Source organism: Chiloscyllium plagiosum, unplaced genomic scaffold (genome assembly GCF_037043375.1).
Source record: "Chiloscyllium plagiosum isolate Xiang-an unplaced genomic scaffold, Cpla_swu_hap1 HiC_scaffold_13, whole genome shotgun sequence".
Taxonomy (NCBI): Eukaryota; Metazoa; Chordata; class Chondrichthyes; order Orectolobiformes; family Hemiscylliidae; genus Chiloscyllium; species Chiloscyllium plagiosum.
Window position 1 is genome coordinate 31941945 of NW_028270151.1, and position 24674 is coordinate 31966618.

Genomic DNA, 24674 nt, shown 5'->3' on the forward strand with positions numbered 1-24674 from the left:
AAGAAGAAGGGCTTATGCCTGAAACATTGATTCTCCTGCTCCTTGGATGCTGCCTGACCTGCTGCGCTTTTCCAGCAACACATTTTTCAATTTAATATAATACACAATATAAGCATTAAGCAATCAATTGTCCGATTTGTTCTTTCTTGTTCACCCTAGCCTTGAAAATATTAAAACTGTATCATTTTCATCATGGCCTCCAACAATTTCTTTAAGGATTGTCTATATTCTATTGACTTCAGTGTAAGATGTTGATGATTTCGATGAACTCTTCCTTGGGAACTAAATGTAATATCTCCCAGTTTGCAGATGACACAAAGCTGGGGATAGGTGGGGAATTCTGCACCCCGTTAACAACAGTAATATATACCAGAGACTGGATTTATCAGTGGGTGCTGGGGAAATGGGGAGATTTTATGTGGGAAGATAGAGAGAAAATCTGGCTTCCCAACCATCAACAATATACTCGATCTTCTAAAACTTGATTTACGTAAAAGATAAAAAAGCATAAGAATTCTTCATTGTAACACACCATTTGCAAAAGGACTGTGCAAGTTTTTTTTGGTGTTCTGCAGAAGAGTCACAGCAGACTCAACACATTAACTCTAATTCTCTTGCCACAGAGATGGCTATTTCTACAGAGTTTGTCCAGCAGTCTCTGTTTTGTTTCAGATTTCCAGCATCTGCATATATTGCTTTTATGCAACATTTATTTACTGTGAGTTTTGTGAGTTGATGGTGGTGGCATGGTAACGTTTCTGGACTAGTAATCCAAAAGCTCAGGATCTGGGGTGTGCATGTTTGAATCTCATAATGGGAGCAAAATTCAAATTCAAAATTTGGAATATAAAACTAGCCTTAGTAATGGAAACCATGACAACTGTCATTGACTGTTGCAAAAACCTACCTAGTTTACTAATGTCCTTTAGGGAGGAAAATTTGCCAAACTCAGTCTGGCCTACATGTGACTCGGGTTAAATAGCAAGTCTTAACTACATGTGAAATAGCTAGAAAACCACACAGTTCATGCTTCATTATAAGGTATTTAACAAGGTTCCTCACGGTAGACTGGTTAGCAAGGTTAGATCACATGGAATACAGGGAGGACTAGCCATTTGGATGCAGAACTAACTCAAAGGTGGTTGTGGTGGAGGGTTGCCTTTCAGATTGGAGGCCTGTGACCAGTGGTGTGCCACAGGGATCGGTGCTGTGTCCACTGTTTTTCATCATTTATATAAATGATTTGGATGTGAACATAGGAGATATAGTTAGTAAGTTTGGACATGACACCAAAATTGCAGGTGCATGGACAGCAAAGAAGGTTACCTCAGAGTACAACGGGATCTTGATCAGATGGGCCAGTGGGCTGAGGAGTGGCTGATAAGAGTTTAACTTAGATAAATTGAGGTGCTGCATTTTGGATAGGCAAATCAGGCAAAACCTCTACACTTAATGGTCAGGTCCTGGGGAGTGTTGCTGAACAAAGAGACCTTGGAGTGCAGGTTCATAGTTCCGAAGCCTCATGTGGATAGGATAGTAAAGAAGGCATTTCGAATGCCTGCCTTTATTGGTCGGAGCACTGAGTAGAGGAGTTGGGAGGTCATGTTGCAGCTTACAGAACATTGGTTAGGCCACTTTTGGAATATTGTGTGTAGTTCTGGTCTCCCTCCTATAGGAAGGACATTGTGAAACTTGAAAGGGTTCAGAAATAAATTATAATGATGTTGCCAGGATTGGAGGGTTTGAGCTATTGGGAGAGGCTGAATAGGCAGGGGCTGTTTTCCTTGGAGGCTGAGGGGATGACCTCATAGGGGTTTATAAAATCATGAGGGGCATAGATAAGGTAAATAGAAAATGTCTTTTCCTTGGATTGGGGGAGTCCAGAACTAGAGAGCATAGGTTTAGGGTGAAAGGAGAAAGATGTAAAAGAGACCTAAGGTGCAACGTTTTCATGCAAAGTGTGGTGCGTGTATGGAATGAGCCGCCAGAAGAGGTAGTGGAGGTTGGTACAATTACAACTTTTAAAAGGCATCTGGATGGTTATATGAATGGAAGGGTTTAGAGGGATATGGACCAAGTGCTAGAAAATGGGACTAGATTAATTCAGGATATCTCATCCGCAAGGATGAGTTGTTTCCATGCTGTACATCTCTATGCGTCTATAGTTAGGATGAACAAAATATACTGGCCTTGTCCGTGATGTCCATATCCCTTTAAAAACTGAACATGTTCATTATGTGCTGCACTGTGCTGTAGGGTTAAGTGAGCAGCAAATTTTGTGCCAACTTGAGAAATATTGACTTCAAGTAAAACCTTACCACCTAAGACACTGTGAGCTTCATCCTCCTCATCATCGAAGTGCTCAGGGGCAGTCAGAAAGTCTTCTTCAATGGATGATACAGAACAATTGGTGTCATCGCCTGACTTGCAATTGGTGGTGTGCTGAAGATGTATTTTCTTTCCTTTAACGTAGTCCAAGCCAATCATACATTTATTTATTTCATAAATGACACAGGCTATATCATTCTTCTGGCATCTTCTGGCTGATTGAACTAAACAAACATCAGGGGGTCTGTCACACTGTGAGGGACAAGGGAAACATTCACCTAATAAATGATTAGGATGAAGACCCTAAAAATAGAATTTTATAAAGAAAAAATGCAAATCAGAAAAGGCTTTGAAAACCAAATTGTGTAATTTTTAACTTTGTACACCTCAGTCCAACACCGGCATCTCCAAAACCTCAAAACCAAATAGATCAGCTTAAGACAGGGAAAATTAAAAGCTGCATTATTTTACAAAGATTGACTGCGATTGTTGGCAGGTTTACAGGTGTACTCTGAGTTTATGCTGTGATCCAGAATATTTTTGTATGTTTGCTGGATGAAGGCTCATAGGCCCTAAGTCTTCGTGGGGCTCTGGGGCACCAATCTAGCACAAGTTCACTAGATATGCAGCAACGCTGCAGGAAGACTTGCAGGAATCCGAAATATTGGATCCAAGTCCAGGCTGTGTTTCTGTAAGGTGTCTGGTTGTGGTAGAACATCTGTGGGCTGAATACATGCCCTCCGATATCAGAGTGAGCATGGATGGAGGAACGAATTTGAAATCAGGAATTTTGAAGAGCCCAGCTTCACTACACTGAGTGCTCTGGTGCAAAGGTGAATTTCCATCCAGGTCTGTGGAATACTTGCTGGGATCCTTGCCAAGATTTGTGAGTAGAAATGCCCCTCAGCCCCTTCAGATAGGAAGATGGCTGAAAAAAATAGTAAATGGGCAAATCATGTGTATCAAAGCAATGCCACGTTCCCTCTCACCTGATGTGTGATCAACAGGTTCCAATGCCAGTGTAGGTGGCAATTAACAGCAGTCCAATGAGATTGCCAAGCCCTGACTCCAGAGATTCTGCTACAATCTGGAGAAGAGGCTATTAGTGCCTGTTCTACCACATTATTACTGATAAAGCAAGGTTGATTAATTTCGATCTTATTTTCCTCATTCGTAAAAAAAAGTATGTTGGATGTTGATGCCTTCTTTTAGCATTTATTAAAAACACAAAATGTAATCTTTCCGAAATGAAGTATTATAAAGCTGACTTCTTTATTTCATATTTTAACTAATGAACATCCATAAATAGATTTTATTTTGTGAAGCAATTAAATTGGAACATATCTGTTATAACTCACTTACTGATGTAAGTGACTACTGATGTAATAGGGGAAAATGTGTCCCTATTTGCTCATTTTTAAATTTTGATTTAATTATTTTAACCGAATACTGCACAACCACTACAATAAGCAGTTACAGCAGGTTTTGACAATGTATAATTCCAAATTAAAAATGCAAGCCAACTGATTAGAAACTGCTCACAAAATGTCATGAAAATGTTCTTTATCTGATTAAAACATAAAACTCTCTGGACACTGAAGTAGAAAGGCATTTCAAGAGATGGCGCTGTGACTAACATTCTATTAACAGGTTTACTGTGTAGCATTTTATTTACTACACTTAACAAAGCAGAATATTCCATTGCAACAGTGTCATTAATTTGAAGAAATTTGGTGAAGATGTGCTGTTGTCATGAATCAAATAGGAAATCCAGAGGATCTACGCCACCTTGCTGTATCTTTGCAGCAGACCAGTAAATGGAAATGATTAAGCCATTTTAAGACAAGCTCAGTAATTGTTATTAATGATCTTTACTTCTCATGTAACAGGTTTCATTTTTTTCTTCCTCCTTATTCCAACTAATTGACAGAAACTTTCCAAAGCCTTGAGTCTCATTCACTAAAAATCAATCCATTTTTCTGTCAGTAGAGCATTCACAGATTGGACACAGACATAATCACATTATTGAATAAACCAGGCCAAGACTAAGGATGTTTTTTCAATGAAAATCACAAGCTTCATACCTGGGAATCATCTGAATTGTCATAACAGCTTCCTGGAGAAATCAATCCACTCACAAGGATGAGTTCATTATCTTTCATTTGGCAGACATTTAAAGAATTGATAAGGTATGGAAGGTCAGGGGACACAGTAACTAATTTCTAGATAAAGTAAAACACAAACATAAGAGATTTATAATATCTGTGAATACATTGTAGGAGTGAGTTAGACCAGAAGGATAAGTAAATTCACAGGCAAATCTTGGACTAAATAAATATTAGCATCAGCAGAATATTCCAGAAAGAGTCACAACAGCTTAAGAACAAAGCAGAATAGACAGATACTGATAAAAAAAAAAGGGCAAGAAGTACCAGAAAAAAATAGGATTAAATGATCCTTGAATGGGTCAATACAATATTAATCTTGTGACTACAATATATATCTTTTTGTGAAATGAGGTTAGAATTTAGCTACTGAAATATCTACATGACCAAAAATGGCATAAAGTTTCTGCCTTTTTCTGAATTCAGCAGATTGCTCATTTTAGCTAGAGTGAACTTGCCCTGCGTACACTTGAACAAACGATCAAAAATCTGTATGGAAGATTCCTGTAACAATCATTAGATGCAACCACTTCACTATCAGCCATCCAATCAAGCATACCTTGGCCTGAGTTTCTTGACGGAATCTTCTCATAGTTGCAAATTTGTTGACAATGAGACAGCAAGTGAACATCACTTCTGTTCAGGAGTGGAATATCTGAGCTTGTAGCGGCCCGTCCATTAGGATAGTTGAGGCGTGCAGTGAATCACGTGGAGGGGGCAGGAAAGAGGGTAGCACTCCAACTATTACTGAATAGGGTCAGTAGTAATGATGCCATATTTAGGGGGCACCCAGCCAGGCATTGACTTTGTGCATACTGTGAACATTCAGGCTCTTACAGTGGATACCTTGAGACGGTTGCAAAACTTTCTGCTATATACTCCTCCACCTCGGATAACCTCATCCTGCTGTCATTTACTGCTTAGGATCTCAGACCATGCATCCCACAGTTCAAGGATGCATTCCTGCAGCTATGGCCCAAGTTCAGGCATCCTGCCTGAGCAAAGGGCCTGGTTGGAGGCTGTAGCCATGTTCAAGATCATGGGCTCACTTTAGGACCTGCGCATGATGCCAAAGGGGGATTGTTGATTTTCTCACTCTCCAGGGATGAATGGCATTGTCCAGTTGCAGTGAAGTGAAACAGATAAGTTAATCAGGCAGTGTAAGTTAGTGAGTGCAGAGGGATGTCACACAGGAGTCTGGATTGCAAGCTTCACCAGCAGACGTGAAGTGAAAGTATGGAAGTCATGGACGTATACCAGGGATAGGAGTTTCAAGCACCCAAGGGCCCACACACAGGAGCTGATGTTAGGATGCATATCAATAGAGTGGTTATAGATCTACAGGGATGACATTCAAACAATCTGTCTCCAGGAGAAAGCTGTTCATAATCAGCGTGAGTGTAGGCACACTGATGGAGGAGTCCCTGATATATGCATGCTGATGCCCTTTGAGGAGGAGGCCATGGAATTTGGCAGGGAATACTGGGATTAGGTGCACACTGACGGAGAAACTAGGATCTCCCAGACATCCAGTAAGGACACCTCTGGTGGTATTCACAAATGGACAGACAGGTGTGATGTCTGAACCATTACTGATAAAACGAATTGTGCAAGACCATCAGCCAATTCTTCATGCTCTACGCTGTAGGTTCTCACAGTGAAAGGGAGTCACAACCTTCCACTAGCTTCACCTCCAGCTCAAATACCACCTCACAGAGTGAAGACTCGGAGCCCTCAGACGAGGCATTCCCTGGCCCCCTCAATCAGCACAGAGATGTTCATCACAATCGGGACTAGGCTTGGGGTTACAACATAGTGAGCACATCGCAGGCACATACCTGGAACTGACAGAGGATATGAAAATGAGATCTTTGACACTTGGATGACTGAAAACCAGGTATACTTTGAGTCCCATGCAGATGATGAGCCTCTGAATTCCACCAAAAGAGACCTGTTCATGAGGCAGAGGAACATCAGACAGAAATGCCAGAGCCCATGAAGAGATACACTACTCTTTTACCTCACCAATCACAGTGAGTCTCCAGCAGAACAGCCTAGGATGGCGATCTACATCTGTGCAGGAGACTCTCAGCAGGCCCAAGCCCTCTCAGCTCTGGCTCATCAGTGGATCCCTATCAAAGCCATCTTAGTGACTTGTAGCAACAAAAATATCAAGAAATTACATTGGCACAAATGTAGCACAGATGTCTAATTCATGCATATGTAATCTCATTGATAAATATATGATTCATTTTATTTTGTTCATGAACGTTGTAGTTTCATTATGTTGCTCATTGTTGCATTGAAGATTTCACTCAGTTTCTGATGATCCAGCCTTGCAGATGCACCATTTATGGTTGTGGCATCTCTAGGTATCATTTTATGACACTAAGCAGGAGCCTGTGTCAATGACCTGCAACTTTTTTTCCTTCCAGGTGCCAGAGGCCATAGGTGGACACTATTATACAGGTGGTGTTCAGGTTTTGTTAACAATAACGTGACGATTCTTTCTAGCACTAGGCTGTGTTTTATATCACAGGACCACAATACTGGCAGTGTTAAGGTGAAAACATCAACTTTAAAACAGCCAAAGTAAAAATACAATGTGATGAAGCAAAGATTTCTGCACCCACAGAGAATCCTGGGCTCCTATAGTTATTGTAATGCCTCACTCTGCCTAGAATCCCCTGGCAATGAAGGTGCCATGGCCCTGTCTCCCATGTTGCACCATTGTCCTGGCACCTTCCACTGAATCCACACCATGTGGCCGGTCATCAATAAGATGATTTTCACTTGCCCCTTGAGTGGGAAGAGAGTTGGCCTCTTGATCTTCCCCTCACATATTCCACCACACCCCCACCCTCAAACACACTTTGCTCACTGATGTCGTGCAACATGCAGATCACATTTACCCTGGAACCTCTTTCTGGGCAAGTACTCCAGTGCTCCACCTGAGCGGGCAAGACAGCAGAACCTCCTTTTTAGCAGCCCCATAGTCTGTGCTGTGGAATTCCTTGGGGAAGCACATGTGGTAATGTATCTCTCCAGGTCTGCACTTTGCCAGTTCTGCACTACTGTCAATGGCTAGGCTCAGGATGGGTATCCCCTAACAGAAGGGGGGCACTCCTGCAGCTGATAGGGAAGAACAAACATTTGTGATACTTGTAGGTTAATTAGGATATATGAATTGCAAAAGCTCTATAGGTAATGTAGACACACCAGGATAGATTCCAATACTCAGAGAACAACTTTCAGTTTATGGATGTTATCACAGGGTTCTCTGGGCACTACTTGTCAAGAAACGTCAAACTGTTCCACTGTCACGTCCTTAGTTATAGATTCCAGCAATTCCCTATAACTAACATTAAGCTGACTGTTGTTTTGGGTTTTTTGTGTGCAGTCAGTTGCTGTTATGGAAATCTTGCGATAGCAGATAAATCGGACATCTCTGATGCCTTGTTCTCTAGGCCTGTGGTGAAGCTTCAATTCATCTGCTCTTCTGAACAGGGCATTGTGACCTCGCTGATGTATTTACGACCGACAGAGATATTCCACATATGTCTAAGTGAAGCTTTGGAAAGAGAGTCAATATTTAAGAAGACCATCACCATGGTGATTTGTAATGCGACTGGCACTAGATTGTTCTGGCGAACACAGGTTTTCCAAGAGGAGCAATCAAAACTGAGCAACAGTGGCCCATCTCCACTCAGCCATCTCCAACACTGCCTCTCTCACATCTCCAGATAGTTGCATTGCTTGCTGGAAATGCTTTATGTCATCTTGACAACATATAACCCTATCCAACTTTGTGTAATCAGTAAAATTTAGCTACCATACAATTGATCCCTTCAGCCAAGTCATTGATACACATTATAAACAGTTGAGACCTCAGCATTGATCCTTGCAGTACTCCATTTGTAACTTCTTGCCAACCCAAAAATGATTTGTTTCTTCCTTTAGCATGATCACTTATTTTGATAAGTCACTTTTGATGTTTAGCAACATTAAATGCCTTTTAGAAATCCATATACACCACATCCTAGATTTCCCTTTGTCTACTTTGTGTGTTACATCCTCAAGGCATTCTGTAACGAAGCTGGTCCTTTAACAAGGTTATGCAGTCCTTGGCTTTTTTTTCTAGAGAGGTTGCAAACGACACATACTCCAAAAAGTCTGGAGGTCGAAGGGTTTTAGGGCCATTTTGATAATAACTAACAGATACTGGCTCAGACGTAGGCTTTCAAATTAAAAAAAAAGCTTGTACAATGAATGGGGTGTGGCCAGTTCTCCTAGTTCAGCTTCCCTCTGGTTTGGTTTGGTTTGGTTTGGTTTGGTTTTAGCAGGAGTGTGAAAAAAGACTGTTGGACCCACAGAAGTAGGTTCAGGCTGTACTCTCTATCTCTGACTTCTATCTTGTAAGAACTTGTGTTTGATGTTACCTTTTGTGCCAAGGGGTATTTATGGGGATTGTTGCAAGTATTTGGAACAGCATCATTAAGTGGAATGATCTGTTGGTTTTTGGATAGGTTAAGTTATTCTACATTCTGTTCTCTCTTGTTCATGTTTCATTCAATAAACCAGTTGATTCTTTCCTGGAATATCCACTCTACACCTGCTTAAAACAACTAGCAAATTTAGGGCCTGGGCTACCTTCTTGTAATGTTTTGAGGCGGCTGGCCTGGTCCATAATAATTCTAATAAATTAATTAAATTAAATGTCTCTTCCACAAAAATCATGCTGTAATCAAGAAAAGACAAAATGTTCCACTGTCACCTCCTTAATCATAGATTCCAGCAATTCCCCACAACTAATGTTAAGCTGACTGGCGTTTTGGGTTTTTGTTTTTCTCCTTTCTTCAATGGAAATAACACATTAGTGATTCGCTAATCTGGTAGGATCTTTCCAGAAACTATAGAACTTTGGAAGACTATAGTCAATGCATGTACTATCTCAGCGCCCACTTGTTTTAGGACCCTACCAATAACTCTCGGATATAGGAGTCCTGTTCGACCTTAAGCCTTTATCGTTTATAGAACATAGAACATAGAACATAGAAGAATACAGCGCAGTACAGGCCCTTGGGCCCTCGATGTTGCGCCGATCCAAGCCCACCTAAACTACACTAACCCACTATCCTCCATATACCTATTCAATGCCCTCTTAAATGCCCATAAAGAGGGAGAGTCCACCACTGTTACTGGCAGGGCATTCCATGAACTAACGACTCGCTGAGTGAAGAACCTACCCCTAACATCAGTCCTATATCTACCCCCCCTTAATTTAAAGCTATGCCCCCTTGTAATACCCGACTCAATACGCGGGAAAAGGTTCATACTGTCGACCCTATCTAACCCCCTAATCATCTTGTACACCTCAATCAAGTCACCCCTAAACCTTCTTTTCTCTAGTGAAAACAGCCCCAAGTGCCTCAGTCTTTCCTCATACGATTTTCCTTCCATACCAGGCAACATCCTGGTAAACCTCCTCTGCACCCGTTCCAATGCCTCCACATCCTTCCTATAGTATGGCGACCAAAACTGCACACAATATTCCAGATGCGGCCGTACCAGAGTCTTATACAACTGCATCATGACCTCAGGACTCCGGAACTCAATTCCTCTACCAATAAAAGCCAGTACGCCATATGCCTTCCTCACCGCACTATTTACCTGGGTGGCAACTTTCAGAGATCTGTGTACATGGACACCAAGATCCCTCTGCTCATCCACACTACCAAGTATCCGACCATTAGCCCAGTACCCCATCTTTTTGTTATTCTTCCCAAAGTGAATCACCTCGCACTTAGCTACATTGAATTCCATCTGCCACCTTTCTGCCCAGCTCTGCAGCTTCTCTATATCCTGCTGTAACCTGCCACATGCTTCCTCACTGTCAACAACTCCTCCGACTTTCGTATCATCCGCAAACTTGCTCACCCAACCTTCTAACCCCTCTTCCAGGTCATTTATAAAAATGACAAACAGCAATGGTCCCAAAACAGATCCTTGCGGAACACCGCTAGTGACGGCACTCCATGAAGAAACTTTGCCATCAACTACTACCCTCTGTCTTCTTCCATCCAGCCAATTCCTAATCCAAACCTCCAACTCACCCTCAATGCCATATCTCCGTATTTTCTGCAGTAGCCTACCATGGGGAACCTTATCAAACGCCTTACTAAAATCCATATATACCACATCTACCGCTTTCCCCTCATCAACCTCCTTCGTCACCTTTTCAAAGAATTCAATAAGGTTTGTGAGGCACGACCTGCCCTTCACAAAACCATGCTGACTATCCTTGATCACATTATTCCTATCCAGATGTGCATAAATCCTATCCCTTACAATTCTCTCTAAGACTTTGCCCACAACAGAAGTGAGACTCACCGGCCTATAGTTACTAGGGCTATCCCTACTCCCCTTTTTGAACAAGGGAACCACATTTGCTATCCTCCAGTCTTCTGGGACTACTCCTGTAGACAAAGAGGACATAAAAATCAAGGCCAATGGCTCTGCAATCTCCTCCCTTGCTTCCCAGAGAATCCTAGGATAAATGCCATCAGGCCCAGGGGACTTATCTATTTTCACCTTTTCCAGGATTTCCAACACCTCTTCTCTACATACCTCAAATCCATCCATTCTACTTATTTGTGACTCAGTATTCTCATCGACAACAATGCCCTGTTCCTGAGTAAATACTGAAGAAAAGTATTCATTCAGTGTCTCCCCAATCTCTTCCGCCTCCACACGCAACTTCCCCCTACTATCCTTGACTGGACCTATTCCTACCCTAGTCATTCTTTTATTCCTAACATACCTATAGAAAGCCTTAGGGTTTTCCCTAATCCTATCGACTAAGGACCTTTCATGTCCCCTCCTTGCTGCTTTTAGCTCTCTCTTCAGGTCCTTCCTGGCTACCCTATAACTCTCAATCGCCCCAATTGAACCTTCACGTCTCATCTTGAGATAGGCCGCCCTCTTCCATTTAACAAGGGATTCCAATTCCTTATTAAACCACGGCTCCCTCGCACGACCCTTTCCTTCCTGCCTGACAGGTACATAATTATCAAGGACACTCAATAGTTGCCCCTTGAACAAGTTCCACATATCATTTACACTCTTGCCTTGGAGTCTACTTTTCCAAGCCACACATCCTAAGTCATGCCTCACCGCATCATAATTTCCCTTACCCCAGCTATAATTCTTGCCCTGTAGTACACACTTATCCCTCTCCATCACGAGTGTAAAAATCACCGAATTATGGTCACTATCCCCAAAGTGCTCACCTACCTCTAATTCTAACACCTGGCCTGGTTCGTTACCCAGAACCAAATCCAGTATGGCCTCACCTCTTGTTTACTCAGTCACTTTTCCTGAAAGATGGTGATTATTTTAAATTTCTTCCTCTCTTTTATCTCTTGAATTCCAATAATTCCTGGACATGCAATCAATATGAAATCTATCTTTCTGACTTTACCACTTGCAAGTTTGTCATGTGTTGCTGCATTTGCTTATAGCGCTTTGGTTTATAGTGACCTTTGGATTGCTCAGATTACATTTCAGCTTCTATTTCTTTCCACAAATAAATAATTAGGGGAACCTTTTAATGTAATGCAATGATGTGTGAAATTGCTATTAATTGATTTTATGTAAGAGTTCCTTCAGGGCTCTTACTGTGCAATGGTAGTGTCTTTTGCCCAAGTCCAAATCGCACCTGCTCCTGAGGGATGCTTTAACATATCTAAATGGGTGGATTAAAAATAAGTGCAGGAGTTCCTGCAATAATACCCAGCCAACTATTGTATGCTGATTTAGCAGAGAGAGGAACACATTTTCTACAATCATATCCAGATGCTTGCTGAGAATCCCTGCAATGGTAATCATTAACCCTTTCTCTGAAAGTAACCATATCAGATGACATTGGTCTGGTATCTTCTGCTTCAATTCACAATTTTCAGAACTATGCAGGATTAAATAAATTAAGTTAATTTCATTCATGAATAATATACACAGGGTAAAAAATGTAGAAAGCAAGTTGACAAAGTGATTGTTAACACTTTCGTTCTGACTTTCTCTTAGGTCTTGATTTAAATACATAAATGGTTCATGTAGTTCTCTTGATTATTTTAATTAAAGTGTTTAATTTCTTAACATATGTACACTGCATTTTCTAAAATTACAGATGGGAAATTCAGACAGATGTGCACATTCCTAGACAGGTATCCCAGAATCATTTCTGTTCCTAGATTTTTATTTTATATGGATAATTTTACCCCAGTTACTTTACCTGTTGGAATTCTTTACTATTGCTCTTTGCATCCACTCCATCAAGATTTACAAAACAGATCTAGAGAAAACAAACAACAGAATTCAACTTAAGACCATTCATAGTCAAGGTTTATCAAAGAGAATAGAGTATTCAGCTATCAGGCCAGATACTTACAGCAAAGCTTTCTAATTGGGACTGAGCTGTGAGTGGGCAGATCATGGTATGTCTGAGCTTACTGCAGCTGTCATGGGTGACTCTGGGAGCGTGGGAGGAACAAGCTAACTAATCACCAAAACTGAGAACTTTAAAAGTGAACTGTGTGCATAGTTTCAGAAAGGATTTGTTTTACTGCTTCAAGCTATGTAACACATGGACCAAAAATGCCCTTATGACAGGTGAAGCTTCCTGCTGGGAGTGCAAATGCAATAGTAACAAAAACATGTTCATTTACAGAAATTGTGGTGGAGATTTCAAAGACAGCATGTTCGATGGTAGTCTGTACACCACCAAACTCAGACACATATATTGGGGCTTTTGCAACACATTGTATCATTTTACTGGGAGCTGGTGTACATACTTACCACTTCTGCCCGTTCTGATATGACATACTTGACCCACTCAATAGGTCTGGTGTAATTCAGACACTTGCCTGAATCTGCAAAATTTGTGGGGTGTAAAAAAATCAAATGAACTATTTGTGAAACTACATAACAAGGTAAGCAGTTTTTAATAGTGGGAATTAAATTCTGGATCTACTGATATACATCCACAAAGACTGACAAATATAGATTTCCATGTATTAACATAGTAGTCTTCCCCAAAGTTTCATATTACATTATTTAATTCTGTAACAGTTCTATAAATTTCATATGGCTATTCCAAAACAGCTTTGCAGGAAATTAAATCAAAAACTATAACTTAATCTAGCCCACTCTATCATAACGATAATTGATTGTACAGATGATGCATAATATTATCCACTAACTGTTGCAACAGAACACCATTATAACATATGAGCCATGTTACATAATTATAATGTGAATTTCTTCTGGTGCATATCTGATCTGCCACTGCTTGGTAGGATTTTGCCTTCAGTAGACAAATGTTTTACTTGACAAGGCAATATGTACATTAGTGCATGTAAAATAAGCACAAGACGTGGGCAACACAGCACTGAAGACTTTAACAGCCATTTATTACTGTGGGTGAAAATATTGCAGTCACAGGCACTTAGTGCCTGGACCAATGCTGAGCTATTGATTACAAATAGTAACATGCTACATCAGTGTGTCATGCTTCAAGTGGCTCCAAGTTAAGAAGGAGTCAGCTGATATACTATGTTACAGTGATGATATCATAAGCATTTCTCTTAAAGCTCATGCTTCTTATAATTCATACTAGCTGAGAGCAGACACCACATCTTGGTTTTAGCAAAAATGAAGGAGATTTACTTGGTTGTACATAGCTACATATTATCGATTCAATATTTATATTCCCAGATAAAAAATGGATTTCACAAGATTGACAATTCAAAATTCGATGTGATGCTTTGGAGGCTTAACAACTCATCTGATCTGGTAATCGGATACCTGGATAGTTCCATGTTGGGCTCAGTTGGTTTTGGTTGACTACTTGCTTGTCCTGCTGCTGGTTGCTGTCACTGTACAAAATCTCACTGAATCATTATTGAAGCAGTCTTCGTTGCTCTTTTTATGCATAATTGGTGTGCCATAATTAGTTGAAGCTGGCTTCTGTTCTTTTGTAAGTGGGCCCATGATTTGTAATAACGACATACAATTTGGGTTGGTTGAAAATCTGACAAATACCTGGACACCAGCAAAGGTTTCTGACTGGATTTCTGATTCTGGTGCACAATTGTGGTAGTTCTGTATTTGCTTACTTATTGTGTATCCCTTTCATTTCTCTGTCCTTGAAGAAGAATGCCATGTGTCTCAGTGATTGAAAAACTGGTTGCTAGGCTAGGTCACTGGCATTTGTTTTTCAAGCGAATGGTACCTCCTTCTGCATTTGGAATATTTCTCCAATATTCCAACAGTGGCCTAACCAATGTCCTGTACAGCCGCAACATGACCTCCCAACTCCTGTACTCAATACTCTGACCAATAAAGGAAAGCATACCAAACGCCTTCTTCATTATCCTATCTACTTGCGTCTCTACTTTCAAGGAGCTATGAACCTCCATTATATGCTGTGAGACAGTCTTCAATAGGTTGCACAATAGAGTGCCACTTGCTGAGGACGTGCTTTTCAGGATGCATCATGGTAATGGGTTGGCATCAGTCCTTGTATTGATTTTAGCTTTTAGGGTGTGTCATTTTAGCACCTATGGAATTAATAGCATTAAAAGCTTCTGATGACCTTACATCATCAGCAGGTGTGTGAGATTAATAGTACGAAGAGCTTGGGCATCTTGTGAAATTTGTTTTTTGCCTGTTTGCACTTCATCAAAATGCTTGCATTTGTGCACGTTCCTAACATTTTCCTTGTTGCCAGTGTTTCAGTGTTGTGCCATTATGTTGGTCACCTCTTTTTTTTGGAGTCTGGCTTGGTCTTTGGAACCAGATTTCCTTTCCTGCAAATGCACACCATAAGACATTAAGAAATAGGAGCAGAAATTAGGCCATTCAGCCAATTAAGTCTGTTCTGCCATTCAATCATGGCTAATAGTTTCTCAGCCAACCATCACACCTTCTCCCCACACCCTTTGATTCCCTTAACAATCAAGAATCTATCTATCTCTGTCTTAAATATACTCAATGTCTGACTTCCACAGCCTCCTGTGGCAGTGAATTCTATAGATTCACCACTCTCTGGCTGAAGATGTTTCTCCTCATCTCTGTTCTACAGGGTTTACCCTTTACTATAAGGTTGTGCCCTCGGGCGCTAGTCTCTCCTTTTCATGGAATAGTACCAAATATTTTCTGGTACCACATTTTTCCGATCTTAAGAAAAGTTGGACAGCTGTTGGGAAAGTGTAACTAGCCACATCTGCTACACACCTTGTTCAATTGGTGCATTTTGCTGATCTCTGCAATAGCACTGGCTAGACCTAAAAACATGTAATTGTCATTGATCTGCCACTATAATTTATTGTTGGCATCTACCTTCAAGCAAGGCATCAATGGTTTTGCTGTTTTCCTCACTTAGAAGATATTCCCCACACTTAATGGTAAGGTCCGAGGTAGTGTTGCTGAACAAAGAGACCTTGGAGTGCAGTTTCATAGCTCCTTGAAAGTGGAGTTGCAGGTAGATAGGACAGTGAAGAAGGCGTTTGGTATGCTTTCCTTTATTGGTCAGAGCATTGAGTATAGGAGTTGGGAGGTCATGTTGCAGCTGTACAGGATGTTGGTTAAGAGACGATGAGGTCTGCAGATGCTGGAGATCAGAGTTGAGAGTGTGTTGCTGGAAAAGCACAGCAGGTCAGACAACATTCAAGGATCAGGAACATCGACGTTTCGGGCCGGAGCCCTTCATCACGATGTTGGTTAGGTCACTTTTGGAATATTGCGTGCAATTCTAGTCTCCTTCCAATCGGAAAGCTGTTGTGAAACTTGAGAGGGTTCAGAAAAGATTTACAAGAATGTGGCCAAGGTTGGAGGATTTGAGCTATCGGGAAAGGCTGAATAAGCTGGTACTGTATTCCCTGGAACATTGAGGCTAAGGGGTGAAGTCATTGAGATTTATAAAATCACGAGGGGCTTGGATACGACAAATAGACAAAGTCTTTTCCCTGGGGTGAGGGAGTCCAGAAGTAGAGGGCATAGATTTAGGGTGAGAGGAGAAAGATATAAAAGGGACCTAAGGGGCAACTTTTTCACGCATGTATGGAATGAGCTGCCAGAGGAAATGGTGGAAGCTGGTACAATTACAACATTTAAAAGGCATTTGAATGGGTATATGAATATGAAGGGTTTAGAGGGATATGGGCCAAGTGCTGGCAAATGGGACTTGATTAGGTTGGGATGAAGGGTCTGTTTCCATGCTGTACATCTCTATGACTCTATTTAAGTGTTGCAGAGAGAATTACTCATTTGATTAGCCTCTCAGAGTTATTCTTCAGTGAAATCCCACTCTTGTTCTTTGTTGTGTCTTGTGACAAACTCATCAGTAGGGTCTTGGGGGTGATGTCTATATATCATGAACTGAAATCTGTTCATCTTGGATGTAATTCTCACCTTGAACTGATTTTTGAGTACTCGCTAGACCTTCTCTGGTTTGTTTAAATTCCTTGGAAAGACCAGATACATTAATTTTTGTGAAGCCATTCCTTGCTAATTACAAGCACAGTTTGATCGCTTCTTGACATCATTTTTTGATAGACTTGCAATGTAAAGCTGTACACTTTGCTTGTACCTCAATAAAGATATAATTTGCTGTCAACCCATAAATAACTGTTTTCCTTTCTATTCTCATTGAAATTCTGTTTCCTTCTATGCAGGGTCAGTTTATTTATTTCACTTGTTTTTGGTTTTCTCTGCATTTTTTTTCACTTTTCTTGCTTCTGTTTCACTTTATTTTTCACTGCTGTTGCTCCTTTTATGAGTTTGTATTCTTTTAGACTGAACCTTTAATAAATAGTGGCCTGCAGTAGTAAATTCTGTTACTAGATGACAGACATGAAAAATAAAGCATGATGACATCATTGGGAGGGGGCATCCCTCTGTCTTGGAATTGAATTGAAGAGACAACATGGCAGAACCAACCAACCTCTGCACTCAGACATACATTTTAAGGTTTAAAAGCTGTAATTTTTTTTGGTAAGGAGTGCAGAGAATCTAAGTTGCAGCACTCTTTTGGCAAATGTTTCTTTAATTTCAAATTGGAAAGCAGGGCAAAGGGTTTTTATCTCTGCGAGAAATTAGCTTCTAACTTGAATGAACATTTTAAGCGAAAAGCTTTCTGGATATTCAATTCGCATATTTCTACTCATACAATTTGCTGCTGTTAGTTTTCTGAATGCTGTAAAGTCCAGGTACTGTTATCCAGATGATCAATGAGGTTTCCAAGTGTCTACCATCAGGAACTCTTTGATAAATGGCCTCTATTGCTTACCACCATGATGTGCCACAGAGATGTGAGCTTTTGCCTTCAGTAGGCCATGTGTTTATGAGGCAATACTAATGTTAGCTCCTATAATATGAGAACTGGATGTGGGTAAGACAGCACAGAAAGATTTAACAGATGTGACTGATCACATTGCATGCTGATTTGGGTGGTAATGATTTACTGCTTCACCTGGTTTATTTAAACCTTTCCTGGTATACTTCTTAATTTGAAGCACATGGTCTGTAAAATTCAGCCCAAGGACAGGAGTAAAACAAGGCTAATCCTGAATCAGGAATAGTCATTAAATATTTCAAGATTTAAAACATTAAGAAGGGATAGGGAAGGAAGAAAGGACTGGCAACATAAATTAGATGCAAAACCATTGTTACATTATGCGAAGATATTCTGATTTAAAGAGATGTATTTTGTCCTTTTTTTAATGAAGAAAAGTTGAGACAGAAGGTCAAGTATTCTGCTCCAAAGCCAATTGAGTAAACAGCTTGTGAGGCCCTGAGCTTTTTTACAAAGATTGGACCAATAGAAGTAGCCTGAATAGGTGGGGCCAAACACCCACTGAACCAGGTTGCTTGTGTCTTGAAGCTCAATGTGGAAATATTTATTCCTCTCCCTGTTACAGCTAGAAGCTGGGGTTCACTTCCTGTATGTGAGACAGTCTATTTTACTCAACTTGCCTTTGTCAAGGATGTGTTTGTGGGAGGTTACCATATTACAACAGTCCATTAATAGTAGTTAATGTATTATTTTGTTCAGCATTTCAATAGTTACAGTTAAGCCAAATCTTTTCTTTTTATTTTATGTGTATGAATAAAGTGTCGTTTGCTTCAAGATTGGTAATTTGACAAATTGAATTGCATGTGGAACACAATGCCTTACACTTACCTTTAAAATAAGAAAAAGTTAGGGTCCAGACTATCTTCAATATTTTGTGGGGTTTTGTCTAGTCAATAAAATTGACACTTTTAAAAGCATTGTAGTCAAAACAGAAACCTTTTTGATTAGAATGATGTGTAGCCAGGGGTTATTTATTGCATCAAGACACAGGAATGGAGCAAGACAGTAAAAAATACATTGAGGAGAATACATTTGTGGACAAATTAGAAGGGTGAGCAATACTTTATAATTATAAATTTAAGCAGGATTCGGAACATGTTTTTGGTTGAATTTGGGTGTTTTGTTGTTGGTTCTTTCACTCACTGAACGTAATCTTACCAGCTTTTTGAATGTGTGACAAGACCATTTCTGGATCCTGAGCCCTACGATTTGTGAGAGATGGCCACCTGGAAAATCCTGTTGGAGGTGGTCAGTTAAGAGACCACCTCATGATAGTGGTGCTCTCTGAATACATTGAAATAGTTAAAAATAAACTGTAGTCTCAGCTGCTAGACCTCCTTTTGGAGGGAAAACAACAAATTGAGTATTGATTCTTTAAGGCTCTATAGAAGTGAAGAATAATTTCCTCACTCTTGTATATTACAAGCCCTCCAGACAAAATTTTCCATTAGCTTTTTTGACAAGGTTGGTACCTATGATTTATAGACACCTAAATCTCTTTGCTCCATTTCTCTCATTGTTCAGGAAATATTCCAATTTGTCTTTCTTCTATCCAAACAGATGACAGCAAATTACATCATTAATAATGATGGCAAAAAAAATGGATCCCTGGAGGAAAACTTGTTAAATTCCACCCATTAGAGGACATTATAATTCTGTTTTAATTCTCCTAATGCTACTTTTCAATGAGTCACTAGCTCCTGACGCAAGTTTACCTCCAACATGTCCACTCTCATTTAATCTTTGGAACTATATTGAATACCTTTTGGAAGTACATTTAGACAACATTCATCAACACCACTCTTGACCATGATAGACATTTATGCAAATACTTCAACCAATTAAATCCGGCATGACCTCCATTTCTTAGATTCATACTGAGTCTCTTTGATTAACTTACACTCATCCAGCTATTTGGTCACTGCATCTGGATTGATAGATTTCAGTAACATCCTCACAACTGACATAACTGATTCAATTGCTGAATCTAGTTTGTTTTAGAAAACACTTATGAGTATTAGGCTCAAAAAGATTAACTGTAGCAAATCATAAATGATGCCTCAAAAGCACTTTCCTCCTCTGAGGTCTCTGCACTGAGATTGATAACAGCAACAATGTCATGTGAATATAAAGCATTTCCAAGTTGATTTCCAAATACTCCAATGTTCTCTTGAGTATCTATAACCAGTCCTTCTCTGTCGCTGAGTAAATATCTGGAGGGTTCCCAATTAACATCATTGTGAAAGCCACATCATTACATGGATTACTGTAGTTGAGAGGAAAAAAACCCTACTACTACCTCCTCAGGAATACTCAGGATGGGAAGCAAAAGTGACTTTGCCTGCACATCTCATAGCTCCAAAACAAATAAAACGATCAGAAACTCAATTATATCACACAGAATCCCTACAGTAAGGAAGCCATTCAGCCCATCGAGTCCACACCAACCCTTCAAAGAGCACCCCACCCAGACCCACCCCATCGGTGTGGTCCTGCATCTCCCCATGGCTAATCCACTTAGCTTGCACATCCTCTACAGGCAATTTACCATGGCCAATCCACCTAACCTGAACATCTTTGCACTGAGAGATGAAAGGAAAAAGTGAAGACTGCAGATGCTGGAGATCAGAGGTGAAAATGTGTTGCTGGAAAAGCGCAGCAGGTCAGGCAGCATCCAAGGAGCAGGAGAATCGATGTTTCGGGCATGAGCCATTCTTGAAGAAGGGCTCATGCCTGAAACGTCGATTCTCCTGCTCCTTGGATGCTGCCTGACCTGCTGCGCTTTTGCAGCAACATATTTTCAGCACTGAGAGACGAAACCCGATCACAGACACAGGGAGAATGCACAAACTCCACACAGTCATCCAAAGGTGGAATCAAACCCAGCAATGTTAACCACTGATCCGCTGTGCTACCCTGGAGAGAATGAATCAGTTGGAATACACCCATATAAATAGAGGAGTGCCAGGGATGCAACAGAGAACATTTGCAAGTTGATTTCCACCTTGACCATATATAATACTCATGCAAGGAGTTAATGTCAAAGTGCTAACAGTGCTGTCTAAGAAAAACTGCAGTGGAGATAATGATTGCAGCCTTTTCTAGAAGAACATAAGAATAATGAAAAAAGTTAAGCATAGATTTGCTCAAATTTTACCAGAGATTAGAATAATGAAGAGAATAAGTTTTCTTTTGTCCTAGAGGTGAGACGGTTAAGAAGTCTTTAAGCTTGTGAAGTTTTAAAGTAAATAATGATAGCTTGGATGGTCCTGCTGAATAATGGAGATAAATATTCAATTCACTGCCACAGCTTTGATACAGTGAAGCTTACTCTGTCATTCAGCTGCCTCCTTTAACAAGTTCCCCATGAGTAGCCTTATTTCTATAACTTAGTGGACTCTCAGGAGAATGCTTGCTTGCATTGTGAAACTTTTCTTGGGGATGATGCAAAATCGCTGCAGGCATTAGTGGTCAGCCTTATGGAGCATAGCTTGCTGCCTGGGATGTATAGAAATTAGGCTTGTCATTGTTGTCTGACTATTTTAGGGTCCCGGAGCAATCTTGTGATGATACCACTGAACTGATCCTCGTAGGGCATAAATAGTGCAATGTGAGCATAGGTAAGAAGAAAACAGTAAAATACATGGATGGCTGGGACAAAGCTTGAAGTCTAATCATGTAAGTATTAGACACATATGAGAAAAGCATGTGGAAGTAGGCTGATTAGCAACAGGCAGTGGAGTTTGTGCAATAGTCTTTCAATGATGTAGTGATGATAAGTTCGAGCCTGGTATTTCTCTGAAAACCATATAATGTAGGATTTTATGTAATATGTAATAAACAGTGCTATAAAAAATATCAAGCTGAGAAGGCCTAAGGCATGCAAATTAGGTTGAAAACTCCTCTAAAGCTAAGTGGGCAATTTTTTGTTTAATCTGATAAGAAATAAGAACTCCACACAGCAAATATCTAGGCCGTGATTTTGGGGTTAGGTAAAGATTGAGTTTTCTTCTATTCGAGGTTGACTTAAACACCATGCTGCTCATTGGATGCTGCCGGAATTGCTGTGCTCTTCCAGCACCATTGATCCAGAATCTGGTTTCCAGCATCTGCAGTCATTGTTTTTACCACCATGATTTATAGTACATCGTACAGAGATGAATGTGTTAGGTTCAGTGAATATTCATGGGGCTATGTACAGATTGTTCTGTTATAACACGTGTTTTGTCAATACCAATTTGTGTAATGCGATTGACAAAATGGGGATGCTGTTTTTACAGCATGAACTTTTAAGACGTTGGCTGTAATGCAGTTTCAGCGGCAACACATTAAGCGCTGTTTTTAAAGCGTGAATTTTCAATAACACGGGATTCCACAAGAATGCAAACTTCGCATTATGGAAGAGCTGACTGCATAATAAAATGCCTTTGGCCACATGCTCCAGATCGCAAATAATGGTGCATTAAATGCTTTTAATCATTTTTGGGTTCATCTATTTATCTGACTGAGCATTCAATGAGTCCATTCAATACATGATTTGTAGGATCTTTTCAAATGATTTTATATGCGTCTACATCTCAATTGAAATTATTTTGATTTGTAACATTTTTTCTATTTATTTGTTTTCCATTCATTGTTTAGATAATAAATTTGTGTTTGTAGTGGCTCAGTTAGTAGTACTCTTACCTGAGTCACATGATTGCAGAGCCAAGTCACACTCCAGGACTTGAATACAGAAATCAAGGCTAATATTCTGTGCAGTGCAGGACTGAGTTTTTTCTTGTCAAATAATCATTTCAATGTTACTACGTACTTGAGAAATTAAATTATCATTTGTTTAATTGCGGTTAGTTGTTAATTATTTTCTCTAACAAAGAAAGCCATACCGCCAGATCAAAGTTAAGGTTATGGGTTTATGCTTTTATGCTGTAAGCTAATGTTAACAGAAGTTAATAAAAATGTAAAAGTTTGGACATAAAAGGTTTCTACCACAAAAACACAACTATATTTTGAATTTTAATATGTAACTTGAAGCATGTAACAGGCCTATGTGCATTAATTTTGTACAGCTATTTTGAGTTTTAATGTACTTTAGGCATCAAAATTTATTGTGGAGTCACGTAATTCTTTCATTAAGGGTTACTAAAAATTTGCGAAACCATTCAGATGTATCAGTTGGGATGATAGTTAATCACTAGGAATTGACACTGCATACTCTAAGCACATGCCTACATGTTTATACTGGTGCCAATGTATTTTCCTAAAGTTCGGTGGAGTCGGTAAGTTGAGCTGGACAAGCTGGTAAAAAAGGAATAATATTCCAAAGTGATTGGCACATCAAGGAATGAATCAGGAGACTGTAGGAAGTAGGACTGTAGGACTGTATCACTAAAATAATCATTATTTTTAACAAAAGCAATGGGCCATTGGGTGGTCACTACCTAGCCAATCCAAGATTGATGGGCTGGGCATATGTTGGTAAGCCAATGAGAGTTCAGGATGCCTCTGATCATTCATGGGGAATAATGGCTAGCAAGGATTAATCAGTGCTGATCCTTCGTGGATTAGTATTGAAAAAGGAAGACTGAAAGTGAATAACTGCACAGAGGCAGGTATCCTGTCATTAAAATACCCTTTATTCACATACATACAGTACACTGGTTGTGACTCAGCCAGCTTGGAGTCAGTCCCCGAATTGAGAAGATTCAGAATCCCCTGTTTATATCTCTTTTCTTTCTTCTTTTTATATATTTTCTACAGAAGCCAGTTCCCATTACCAAGTCACCCCTTATTACTGAGGGCATGGTACACTAGCTGTAATGAACCAGTTCAGAGTCAGTCCCCTTGACTGATGGGATTCTGTCTATATTTTTTGAGATTCCAATCTCCTGGTTTTATAACCCTACACTAGTGACAAAGAGCGGTAGTGCTTATTTTCCCCAACACCCACGTTGTGTGCGTATAGGTACATACACAGTGAAAAAATATGCACAGAAAGCTTTATTCAGATTCCACCACCAGAAGAAAAACAAACACCAAGGCGGCCAGTGACAAGCAATGCCCTGCTCATCAGAGGGCAATATAATTGGTGAAAGTGAGAACTGCAGATGCTGGAGATCAGGTGCTGGAAAAGCAGAGCCAGCCAGGCAGCATCTGAGGAGCAGGAGAATTGACATTTTGGGCAAATGGCAATAAATGCTGTCTGCTCAGTGACACCTTCATCCCATGAATGAAGAAAAAAGAACTTCCCAACCAGGGGAAACATTCCCCCCTCCTCCCTGCATCTAGTCTTTCTGATGAAGACCCTATGCTAGAAATGTTGACTCTCTTGCTCCTCGGATGCTGCCTGACCTGCTGTGCTTTTCCAGCACCACTCTGATCTAAACTCTGCAGTCCTCACTTTTGCCTAGGGCACTGGTAAGACCACATGTAGAGTAATGCATGCAGTTTTGGACTTCCTCCCAGCAAAAATATATTTTCCATAAAGGGACTGCAGTGGAGATTCACTAGCCTGATATTGGGGATGGCAGCACTCTTTATGAGGAGAAAAAGGTCTGACTGGTCCTGCACTCACTAGTATTTAGAAAAAGAAAAGGGAATTTGTTTGAAATGTATAAAACTGTAACAGAGCTAAAAAGACTAGATGCGGAGGGATTTTCCCTGGTTAGAGAGTTCTTTTTCTCTTTATTCATTCATGGGAGTAGGGCGTTGCTGGGCAGGCAGCATTTATTGTCAATCCCTAATTACCCAGAGTCATGAATCAACCACAT

The 24674-nt window shown here is 40.2% G+C and overlaps 1 protein-coding gene across 8 annotated transcripts in view; it reads right to left on the minus strand.

The window, feature by feature from the left end:
• The window catches only part of sphkap (SPHK1 interactor, AKAP domain containing), a 401197-nt gene that overhangs the window by 26696 nt on the left and 349827 nt on the right, over positions 1 to 24674 (minus strand). For 6 of the 8 annotated variants that reach the window (XM_043702455.2, XM_043702458.2, XM_087993467.1 and 3 more), the window contains 3 exons: positions 12784 to 12843; positions 4413 to 4550; positions 2319 to 2631 (listed from right to left, as the gene is read on the minus strand). In XM_043702455.2, coding sequence (XP_043558390.2) covers positions 2319 to 2631; positions 4413 to 4550; positions 12784 to 12843 — 511 coding nt within the window. Of the gene's footprint in view, positions 1 to 2318; positions 2632 to 4412; positions 4551 to 12783; positions 12844 to 24674 lie in introns of those variants that run through there. The other 2 variants (XM_043702453.2, XM_043702459.2) reach the window with 2 other exon arrangements.